Source organism: Engraulis encrasicolus, chromosome 13 (assembly GCF_034702125.1).
Source record: "Engraulis encrasicolus isolate BLACKSEA-1 chromosome 13, IST_EnEncr_1.0, whole genome shotgun sequence".
Lineage (NCBI taxonomy): Eukaryota > Metazoa > Chordata > Actinopteri > Clupeiformes > Engraulidae > Engraulis > Engraulis encrasicolus.
In genome coordinates, this window is record NC_085869.1 from 39,664,131 (window position 1) to 39,676,617 (window position 12,487).

General features: G+C 41.7%; 1 protein-coding gene across 1 annotated transcript in view; it reads right to left on the reverse strand.

Moving 5' to 3' along the window:
* Nucleotides 1–9,426: 9,426 nt before the first annotated feature.
* Nucleotides 9,427–12,487, reverse strand: part of LOC134460542 (structural maintenance of chromosomes protein 1B-like) — a 4,907-nt gene continuing 1,846 nt past the window's right edge. The window contains exons 2-5 of the mRNA XM_063212923.1: nt 12,458–12,485; nt 11,351–11,420; nt 9,757–9,867; nt 9,427–9,529 (exon numbers count right to left, since the gene is read on the reverse strand). Coding sequence (XP_063068993.1) covers nt 9,431–9,529; nt 9,757–9,867; nt 11,351–11,420; nt 12,458–12,485 — 308 coding nt within the window. The 3' untranslated portion in view covers nt 9,427–9,430. The remainder of the gene's footprint in view (nt 9,530–9,756; nt 9,868–11,350; nt 11,421–12,457; nt 12,486–12,487) is intronic.

Below are 12,487 nucleotides of genomic sequence, written 5' to 3' on the forward strand. Positions count from 1 at the left end.
AATCTCTTCTACACTGTATATAAGATGACATACAGTAAATGTTGAATGTGGCTGAAAAGTAATTATTGTAAGTAACAGTATGGCAGTGGCATCGTCACACCTTTTGGGACCGGCTAGGACCAGATGTTAACCGAACATACACCGAAGTATAGTTTAAATATATTGATTTCAGGTGTGCAGAAATCATGGTGAAAAACACACTCAGTTAGATAAAACTTGGAACGGAGCAACAGGAGTATGTTAAGTATCAACCAAGCAGGACTCCGTTTCTCGATTCTTGTCGTTGCTAACCGTCTTAAGTCGGTCTTGAGTTGGTCGTAAGTTGCTCTTGAGTTGGTCTTCAGTTGGTCTTTAGACGCAAGACCAACTTAAGAACAACTTAAGAACAACTTAAGACCAACTCAAGACCTTGGTTACAACGAACAAAATGGCTAAAGCCGTTAGCAAAGACGCTTTCGAGAAACGACCTCCAGAACGGAAGACCTGGTTCCGGATCTACAAAACTGGACCGGACAGAGGGCCAATGTGCCACACATCCCAACCTCCTAATACCTGGTCATGTATAGTGGTCTTGAAATAGGACTGCTTTATCAGCTCAGTGTAAATTCTATTATATGAATTGTACTGTAACATTGACATCTGGACTTGGCACAAACACATGTACATAAGGAAAAAGTTTGAAGAAATGCAGCTTGTTGTTCCACTCCAAATCTAATAAAGAATAAACTTAATAGTTGTAACAGTATCCACCATATCCTTATATGACTTTACTGAAACATTGGATACAGAGGTAAACAATTTGATAATCATCATGAGTAGGGCACCTGTGAGAGGTGGAAAGATTGCATTCCCTTCCTCTTGGCTGGATTCCACAAAGCTGACACTGTCGCCATTTTGTAGTTCACAGCACACAGCAAGTGTTTTAGTCAAAGCTGAGGCTTCCAGCATGTGGCCGCCATTTTGTAGTGCACACATACGCAGATTGCTATCATAAGTGTTTACCATCCAGGACTCATTCTTTGGGCGTGAGATTCATTCATTTTGGCCCTCTTACTCCACACTGTGTGCTTTTGGACAAATAATATTATCATCTCTCTCATTGGGCCTGAGGATATGTGTGTGTGTATGTGTGTGTGGGCATGAGAGAGAGAGACAGAGAGAGAGGAAGAGAGAGAGAGAGAGAGAGAGAGAGAGAGAGAGAGAGAGGGAGGTCACTACTATGCTTGATGTGGTCACAAAATGATGTGATTATCATTACTATGAGATCAGGATGCTGTTTGCAATCTTTCTGTGATATTAAAGGGACACTGTACAGGAAATGGTCAAAAAGGTACTGTATGCTACTCATTAAAACTGGGCTACCTATTGCCAAATTTGATGTTTTCATGAAAGTTTACAAAGTAATAAATTAACATTTTCTAGTATGGCCCAAGTACAGCCATTTTTGCAGCTAAAGATCCCCCTTTCCATGTATGAAAAATGCAAATTTCCCAGTCATAATGAAAACTTAGAATTTGATGGTGGTGGTAAGTATTCATGAAAAAGGTAACATTAGGGGAGTGGGCAGCATGAATTCTGGAAATAAAGAACTAAAAATCTCACACAGTGTCCCTTTAACTTGTCGCACACCTCATTTCTCTTCCTCCTTGACCAGTTTGACTCGTGTGTCTGCTGCTTTGCCTTTCTCCTCCGTGCTGGCAAACTGGCATCTACCGTATCTCACACAACAACAGACACTAGACAGAGATCACACGCAAAAGATAATGAAGCTGTTATCTCATAATGATAGGCCTAATGATTATGACCAGTCACACAATTCTTTTGAGCTGTTTTCTCCTTTCTTCTGTGCAATAGGAAACAACAAATGACAAAACAAACATATGGCCCACGATTACATTGTTCCTCAACACACTATCCTAAGATCACATATTTTATCACAAACATATTGCTCTATTAACATATGACGTATCACTTCATCTCATCTTAATTGTCCTCTTCCAACCCTGAGATTATGCATACTGCTGGACTGCTATCAAATACTACTCTAGCAACTGCTATCAGATACCACTGCCATCTTAATTGAGCCATCCAGTGAGAGAGAGAGAAGCAGAGAGCAACAGAGTCTAGATAAAGATCACATGTCACATGTGCTGAAGTGTGGGGTACTGTGTTGGCAGGTAAGACTGGGAATCAATCAAGATTCACTGGATAGATTTCATTCCGATCCAGAGGGTCACGACTCACGATTCAAAGATTCTCGTATTAAGCCCGATTCGCACAGGATAAATATTACCTATGGACCCCCGGTAATTCGCGGAAGAAAAATATATTTTTGAATATATGAAATGAAAATATATTATAATATACTACAATATATTGTTTGCCAATATATCATTTTATATTGTACAGCAGTATATTGCACAATATAAAGCGATATATTTTGCGGTAAACGAGAATATAGACATTATTGCCGTTTTCGTATATTGACTTATGTATTGCATTATACTGTGAAATATATTCTTGCATATATGGAATTATATCCCATATAGTATATGACTTATTGATAAATCATATATTAATTTATGTATTGTATTATACTGTACAATATATTGTTGCATATATTGAATTATACCCCATAGTATATGACTTATTGATGAATCATATATTGAATTATACCCCATAATATATGGCTTATTGATGAATCATATATTGATTAATGTATTGCATTATACTGTACAGTATATTACTGCATATATGGAATTATACCCCATAATATATGGCTTATTGATGAATCATATATTGATTAATGTATTGCATTATACTGTACAGTATATTACTGCATATATTGAATTATATCCCATAATATATGGCTTATTGATGAATCATATATTGATTTATGTATTGCATTATACTGTAAAGTATACTGTTGCATATATTGGATTATATCCCATAGTATATGGCTTATTAATTAAATCATATATTGACTTATGTATTGCATTACACTACACAATATACTGTAACGTACTTTATACAAGGCATTTATGAAGTAGTGTAATTACAACAATGACCAAACATCAATTCAATTCATTCAACTGTTGACATTGGTTTATTAAAAACATGAAACCAACCGACCCTTTAACACCACCGCTCACACATGCAGAGACAGAGGGGCAGACAGGCAGGGAAACGCACACAAACCACGACTTGACAACGACACCGGCCAACAGGCCAAATGCTGGTGAAACTTGCCTGTGGCCAGAAACAATTTCAGTCTCCCACTTTGGCCAGTAACTTGTACTTAAAATGTAAATGCAGAAATATTCTAAAAAAAAAACCCAAAAAACAAAAAAAAAAACCAAATAAAACAAAAACAAAACAAAACAAAAAACTGTGGCTGTGGCCGGTAAGCGAAACACCTCACATAAAGCACTGGCACACATGCACGCGTGCACACACACAAACACATACGCGTGCCCGCGCCCACACACACACACACACACCCGCGCGCACACACACACACACACACACCTTCAGATATATTTAAAAAAAAAAAAAAAGTGAAAGTGAAGGTGAATTCAGGGGCAGACCGCCCGCAGCCTCAGTCACTCAAGGTCAACAAGAGGGCTCATAGGCCTGTCCATGGACTTCTTTTTCTCTTGGTGAAGCAGTTCACAGATTCTTTTATTTAGCGACATCCGGATCTCCCCCATCCTCGCACCTGGATGTGCCTGAGCAACAGCATCTGCAAAAGTAAAGTAAAAAGAATGTTAACTCTCTAACCCATTGTGCAGGCGAGACGTTCCATTTCTTTTTCCGTTGGGAAGCGACAAGAAAGCAGAGGCTGGTGACGTAGACAAGTGAGGCGAGCGGGCGGGAAAGTTGGGCTCGGCTGAAAGATATGCTAATGAAACGTATTGATGGGAAAAAGTTCAGTTTCAGTTACAATCTAGGGCCACACATTCCAAATGGCCTTGTTTTACCTGTCTAATTCAACCATGTGATCATTCCACCATCAAATCACCAGGCTGAATTGGACAGGTAAAACAGGTCACCTGGAATATGTGGAACTGGATTGTAACTAAAACTGAACTTTGTCCCATGAAGCGGTAGCAAGTGGGAGAGGTTTCAAATGAAAGTTATTTCATGGAGTTATGTTACAACATTGTACTTGTAGGTAAACACTTGATAGCAGAGCCATGTATGTCCATAAAACAGTATATGAGAACATATAATTGTCGGGAGGAAATGCACGAGGATTCATTCTGCCCTTTACGCCAACTATTTAACTGGACAAACAAAAACTTGGTTTCGATGGCAACATTGCTCGACACGCCCAACCCCCACCTGCTTACATGCTTACCATAACCATCAATTTCAGACAGAGTATTCACTATGGCTGGGAATATTACACCATTCAATCATGAAAGATTAATCTTCTCCATGGCTGTGCAGTACATTAGGTAGTAGTAGTTTCAATGAGCAGCATAGTCACAATAACTAATCTGGGAACAATCCTAAACAGTTCATGTCGCGTCCAAGACAAACTATACTAGAAGTTCGGTAGACTGGTGGAACTACAGCATTCTAGCTCGCAGTCGCAGAGCGTCGTAGTGGCACTCTGTGTCTCGTCCCGACAACAGGGAAGACAAGACATTGAAATCGCAGCAGCCAGCATCGTTAACAGTTGCACGTCTGTTCTTGGCACGAAGGCACTCTTTTATGAAGATGATGAAGCGAAGGAAGACTTAAACTCATGCATGTAACTGGCGAGAATGAATTCCGATGAACAAGAATGACTCGCGCATTCGTTTAAGAGTAAACATGAACACCAACATGACTCAATGAATGCAATTGCTGTGAGCAAAGCAAACTCCGAACTATCACAGAGTAGCTGAAGACAACGACGTGTACCGTTTTGAAATTCACCAATTTGACGACAATGCTTCGTTAACCTCTAACAATAGCTCTACAAGAACGGGACAGTGCAGTTAGTTCGTGAGCAAGTTACTCAAAAAAACCTATTGATGTTACCACAATGGGAAAACCGAAGCAGCAACAGCTATGCTTTACCAAAAATAATGCAGGACATTGCCTCATTTTACTATACTGTAGTGCCCATTTTTTAAGCAAGTTAGCGATGTGCATTTAGATCTTGTCGCACTTCTGCTTTGATTCCCTTGCGTTAGCCGAGTAAGCTGGGCGGCTAATTAACTGAGGCCTGGCTTTCTAGGCTGACGTCGGGGCTCAGCAGATAGACGTTGCTAACGTCCTCTGACAAGCCAAATAAAGTGGTCTCACCTGAAATTGACCACTACAACCATAATATCGACCCAAGTATTACGTTTACGTTTTCAAGATGTGTAGAACTACCGGTATATCATGCTGCAACATGATCTCCAAAAATTCCGTGCTCCTGGACACGGATGTTAAGGGCACAAAATCTGTGTCCAGGAGCACGGATTTTGCCAAAATTCCGTGCTCCTGGGCACGGAATTGTTTTCCGTGCTCCTGGACACGGAATTGTTTTCCGTGATGGACACAGAGAAGTGCTCTCTCTAAACTCACTATACGGCGTGACGTTTTCCATGTGCGTTACGCCCATTTATGGGGGAAAACAACCCATGCAAGTCAATTGGTGATGTTGGGGTTTAATAAACGTAAGATACGGACCTGTAGACTATCGTTGTTCACGCACAACATGCCGAAAACGTGTTGTGTTGCCGGCTGTTCAAATAATATAGCCAAACAGCCGTGGCTGAAGCATGGAATGTGTTCATTTAGGCTAGCCGATTTAGCATGTAAGTCAATGAGACATTCGGTTTGTTTTCACCCATAAAGGGGCGTAACGCAAATTTAAGAGCAAAGTACCCGGATGGTCGTTCATGAGTATAGGCTACTCCCACAGCTCTATGTTTCCACAGTCTTGTGTTTTCTCAGGATTTTTTTTATTTCAAATATTTTTTCTCAAAAAAAACATTTCCTACTGACAGGTTAGGGTTAGGGATTGTTTTGGTCTGGGCACAGCTAGTTTTCTTTCATTCATTATATGAATTTGATAGCCTAGCAACCAACTGGAAAAGGTATTTCTCAAAAATATGTCTTTAATGACAGGGAATGTTTTGGTCAGGGCACAACTTAAATTGCTATAGCATTATTTTGTGTAGGATTTGCATTTGGTATGTATTTTCTAATGACAGAGTTACACAGTGCTGTGGTAATAGCCTATAGAAAGCACTTCCGTGTGCCCATCACGGAAAACAATTCTGTGTCCAGGAGCACGGAAAACAATTCTGTGTCCAGGAGCACGGAATTTTGGCAAAATCCGTGCTCCTGGACACGGATTTCGTGTCCTTAACATCCGTGTCCAGGAGCACGGAATTTTTGGAGATCAGGCTGGGTATATCTACTGTCAATGAGAACTACACACCATTTCGACAACGCAAACATCGCTAGTAGTACAACAGCTTGGTAGCGCGGGAAATTCAAAAAAATAACGTATTTCTAGTCCTTGGGGGAAAAAATGAACAAACATCCAACTTCGATAACCACTTGGCTAAACTTTGCACATCAACCACTGTGGACGTTTCAGACTATATGCTTGTATATTTATGTTAACAAATTAACAAACTTCTCTTTATAACTTACCTCGAGGCGGCTGGTTGGTTTGTGTCACTGTGGTGGGGAGTCTGGCTGGCGACAGTGGAGCTACAATCCGGACCGCGCTCGAGCCGAGACGGCTCTCTCGCCACTTTAGCTTCAGGTTGTGACGACGTGACGTAGGCGCGTCATACGTGATATGAGAGCTGAGATGATTCAATCAGAGACTGCTGTATATTGATCAATATATTATTATATATGGCCATATATGGTCCACCTAAAATGACTTTATAATGTCGAGTAAATGTCCAATGTCGTGCAAAATGTGCTTGCTGAACTAAAAACATCAAGAAATACAGACCGAATAGTGGAATACAGTTTTGTTTTGCCAGCCATATATTTTAAAATTTTATATATAAAAATATTTTTTATATATAATATATAAAAAAATTGCTATATATTTTCAAATATATGAGCGTGTTTGTGATATATTGTGATATATTTTCTAATGTATTGCAGTATAAATTGTAGTATATTGCAGTATATTTTCCTTCCGTAAGGGATACCCCCGGACCTCCGTGATTTTTCGTGGCGCATTCTGACGGGATAAATAAACGTCTCTTATTTACTCAATTCACAGACATTGTAAGGGGTGCAGACGGCGCGCCTATGTGAAATTACCCCAGTACGTCTGTGTTTCGCCGAAATACAGTGGGTAATTTGCGGCGGAATTATTACATAAATCGCGGACATGGCACATTAGCACAGGACTAAGAACTCAGACATTCTCCGTATTATTCCGAATTACCGGGGGNCCATAGGTAATAAAAGTCCCGTCCGAATCGGGCTTTAGAGTAATATAAGTAAAATTCCGCCCACCCACTGCAAAGGAGTGTGCTCAAGTTCAGTGTGCTAAGGGGGTGTCTGGTGTTGTACCCTCTCCCCTATTTTCTTTCTGTGGAATTTGATGGCAGTTTGCATAAAATATGCTTTACCACCATTTAGAGTACAGCGGAAATGGACCTCCATTTATTCTCAACCTGAAGTCTCCCCTTACGAAAATCTACCATGGTTTTTATGTAATAACCATGGTAACTTTAAGTACTCTGAACCAACCATAGTATTGCTATGGCTTATCCATATATTTTTTTGGTAACTTTGAAGTCTGAGCTTCCTGACTATGGTGTAACCATCGTTTTACTATGAAAACTAAACAGTTTAAACCATGCTCAAAAAACATGAAAACCATGCATAACAACGGTTAACTGTGGGTTTCGTAGTTACCAAAAAAAACCATGAAAACCATAACTACTGTGGGCAGCTGTCATGTAATGGTTAGGGAGTTAGACTGAAGATCACAGAGTCGTAGGCTCGAATCCCACCCTTTCCTCTCCCTACACTTCCATCCATAGCTGAAGTGGTCTTAAGCAAGGCACCTAATCCCACATTGCCTCAAGGACTGTCACCTATACATGCTTTGGATTTTAAAATGTAATTAAAAAGCGTAATTTAATGAATAACTACAACCCGTGGTAAAACCATGGTTAATTTTCGTAAGAGTATAGCATTACGGTAGGCCTATATACAATGTAATGGCAGGGCCTAGGCTCTGCCCTCTGATCAATGCAACCATGGCTGTAAATTAAAAAAAAAATCACCAGTCAATGTGGCTTGTAGATGTTGAATCTTACTTACCAAACATTCAGTCGCTCACTATCAGTCAAAGTGGCTAGTAAATGGTCTTTTCTACCAGCTTTTGGAATTTCCCCACTCCTACACACACACACACACACACACACACACACTTGCCCCTCCTCACACGAGCCTGATCTCGAAAAATTGGCGTCTCATTTCTCACGCAAACCAACATCCAAGATTGCATACATATTCCGACACATTCCCTGCTGTCTAGAGCACATAGGTAACTTCTGATTGGCCTAGCTCTGCCCTTCCCAAAACCATCCCTATACCTAACCTGTCAGTAATGCAATGTTTCTGAGTTTTAAATTTGTGCCCTGACCAAAACTTTCCCTAAACCTAACCTGTCACGTGACGCAATTTCAGTTTTTGGTTTGCGTGAGAAATGAGACGCAATTCGTTCGAGATCATGTTGCGCACACACACACACACACGCACACGCACACACGCACACACGCACACACATACACACACGCTCAAGACTGGAATAGATAAAAACTCTCTTAAGCGAGCTGACCTGAGATTGAATGCTTCGTCAGATAGTTGGATTAACAAAAGTTTGGCACAAAGGAGTTTTGGTTAGATACAGTACAGTATGTTTCATTTAATAGAATATACATTTCTTTGAATGAAACCCATCAAAAATAATTGAAAACCAATTTTATTCATCTTACCAACTGTTGGAGAGCCATTAGGTAAAAAGACAGATTTGGTCTAATACAAAATCCAGTGCAAACAAAAACAGAAACCAACTGAACATTGTAAATAGCTGCACAACAAAACCTGTAAACAGTTCCCTAAGAACTTTTCATGCTGTCTGTTTGGAGCTCTATCCACCCCTCACCCCCACCTCTCTTCCTCAAACATTGTCCCCCTCTTTGCTCCACCTTCTCTCCTCCACATAATATCCCCACCTCCTCTCCCACCCTGTCTCCAGCTCCTATCTTCCTTCTACTCCTCTCGCCCTTTTCTCCTCCACCTACCCCCTCAATGCCCGTCTCTCCTCTACAACTCAGGGTCCTTCTGTGAGGAATTGCTCCTCCTGCTGCCTCTCTCGCCTCCTCCAACGCACCTCCACTCTTCTCTCCTCCTCCTTTCTCTGTCTCCTCCATCCATCCTCAGGGGTCCTCCTCCTCTACATTTCAGGGTCCTTCTGTGAAGAGTTGTTGTCCTCAGTCACAGGGTAGGGGGTGAGGTCCAACGACAGCACACGACTGCAGGTGGTCTCTCCAGGCTGAGGAGTGATAACATAAGAGTATAATATGAGTAACAATAGGTGTGTGTGTGTGTGTGTGTGTGTGTGTGTGTGTGTGTGTGTGTGTGTGATGAGTTATGAGAGACCAAATAGACCATTAACACTGTGTGTGTGTGTGTGTGTGTGTGTGTGTGTGTGTGTGTGTGTGTGTGTGTGTGTGTGTGTGTGTGTGTGTGTGTGAGAGAGAGAGCACGCGTGTGTGTTACCTCACTGTAGACTCCCAGCAGTATGTCTGCTCTGGAGTAAAATTCCTCCTTTAGTGAAATGACGATCACTTGGAAATCCTCCTGGCACTGGTCACGGATAAACCCTGTCACCTGTAATTAATAATAGTAATAATCACAATAATTGCAATATTAATAATAATTGTCGTCACTACAACAACAACAATACATTTGTAATAATGATGTCTTATTACCACAGTCGCCAACATTAACAGTAATAACAACAACAACAATAGTACCGTATTTTTTGGACTATATGTCGCTCCGGAGTTTAAGTCGCAACGGCCCAAAAATGCATTTTGAAGATGAAAAAAACATATATACGTCGCACCGGAGTAATCATCGCACATTTTTGAAAGGTTATTCTATCCATGGAATCTATGTTGTGATAGCTGGCGCATGGTAAGCTGCTGCTCAAAGACGGCATTGTTTTATAAACCAGCATCTGAAGCAGTGGCAACGCATTCAGAGGTGGTGGTAATGCACCAACTAAGATGGTTTGCCAACCGCCATAAAACCACAAAAAGAAAAAGAAGAAGAAACAGTGATAACGCGCCATGTTGCCCTGTAGTCAGAACAACATTCAATTTTCGGCATTGCTTTGCGTTTGGACCGTGGGAGGGTTCGAGGCAACTTTGTTCTGTCTCCAGAGAACGCCTTTCTGTACCCCCTTTTCTGAGACTTCAACCCATGACGGTATCAAAGGTGAGGAGGATTTATCCATGTTGTGTAGACTATGGTAGTGTCACGTTGTGCTCGTTGTTTGTCAGAAACTCGCGGAAATGACCGATCTTCACCTGGAAGTCGGCTGACTGTCTTTAATAACACAGACGCTCGTTCTCGGATAGAGAGGCGATTGCGTTGCATAGCGCAAATAAATCCACGAGAGGGGATTGCATTGCATAACGCGATAAATCCACGAGGTCCCTGACTTCCGCAAAAAGTCCTATTCATTTCTTTGGCAATGTCATGGAGCCCGTAACAAGACCGTTGACTCGCAGCGCGCGCGTTGTTCGAGAACACATTTGTCCTGTATTCAGCTCTTCTTCTAGACGTGGGCCTTGAATCTTCAGATAGCTTTTTTTTTCACAACATGCACATTTCCCTCCGCTTTTCTCCAGTCCCCAAACAGTTTTCCATTGCATCCAAACTTTCGTTCAGCTGCCCTATTGCCATTTTCGGCTGCATATTTAATTACTTTCAGCTTGAACTCAGCAGTAGGCTATATTAACTTCTTTTGGGTGGTATATTTCTATTCAGTCGTCATTGTAAATGCTATTTTTTGTTGTGGTAAGTTGTAACATTTTTTCTATCAGTGGTAGGCCTATTAGGCAACACAACATAGGCCTAGTTGCGCACATAGTGCTCTCCGGTGGAGAAAAAAAAAACATATATATGTCGCACCAGAGTATATGTCGCATGTCCAGCCAAACCATGAAAAAAAGTGTGACTTGTAGTCCGAAAAATACAGTAATCTTGAGTACCACTTGAAGGTAAGTGTAAAGAATCAAACACATTGTTGTATAAATAAAGAGGCATGAATGCCTTGCATGAGTGCCTTGCATGAGTGCCTTGCCTTGCCGATGTTGGTGTTGTCAAGTGCAGCATCCACCTCATCCAGCACAAAGAAGGGAGCTGGTCGGAAGCTGACAGAGAGATAGGAAGAGAGGGAGAGATGAAGAGAGGTAGAACAGAATGTCAACTGTAAAGTGTGTGTACCTGTGCCGTGCGATGTTTTCTCTCTGCCAGACAGGGTGTTCATAATACACTCTGTACTCTGTTCTCTCTTTTTCCCTCTTCCTCTACCCCCCTGTGAGTGTACTTGTAAAGATGAGTGCTAGTGCTGCGATAGGCTTTCTCGCCATGTAGCATTTGCAAACCACCCAGCCCACCCAATCAACATCTTCTCTCTCCTCTTTCATACATCCCTCCCTCTCTCTCTGTCTTTCTCTTGTCTAGGGCGAAGATGAGTGTGAGACCGACTGCTCAACCGTACCTTGTGCCATGGTGAAATATTTACGAAAATAACAGAACAAATCAACTGTAAGCTTTGTGGTGCCGTCACAATATAGCCTTGTTTTTCGTGGTTGGGTGACGAAAGGGGGAATTGACAATTGGGGTAGTTTGGTTCTGGTGGGAAGTATAATGGGGACGGATGTCAACAATCAAGCGTGAGTGAAGGGTAACTGGAAATGGGACTCACTAGTTTCATCTGGTAATCAAACAATTCAAACAAGCGATTTAGGGTTAGGTTTAGGGTTTAGGGTTAAGGTTAGGGACAACGTTGGAGGAAGGGAGAGATGACATGAAGCTGACACGACGACAGGGCTCCCCTCCCGGAATGCACGCTTCTTGGGGCACTCTCTCTCTCATCCTTTCTCTCACCCACTTTCACTCTTACGGATGACAGCGAGCATTGCCCAACCACGAAAAATGAGGCTATCTCATGACGGCACCACGAATTTTAAAGTTGATTTTTTCGCGGGACTGGGCTCGACAGCTGCGATGGGCTTCTCTCCTGACAGGTTGTCCATGGCCATGTAGTGATTAACACCACACCCCACCACCTAATAATAGATAAACCTCTCTCACTCCATCCCTATTTATCTCCCCCTCTCTCCCGCCATTCATCCTTCTCTCTATCATCCCTAGTTCTCTCTCAATCTTTATCTCTTGTGTGTACCTGTGAAGTGCAAAGATGAGTGCAAGTGCT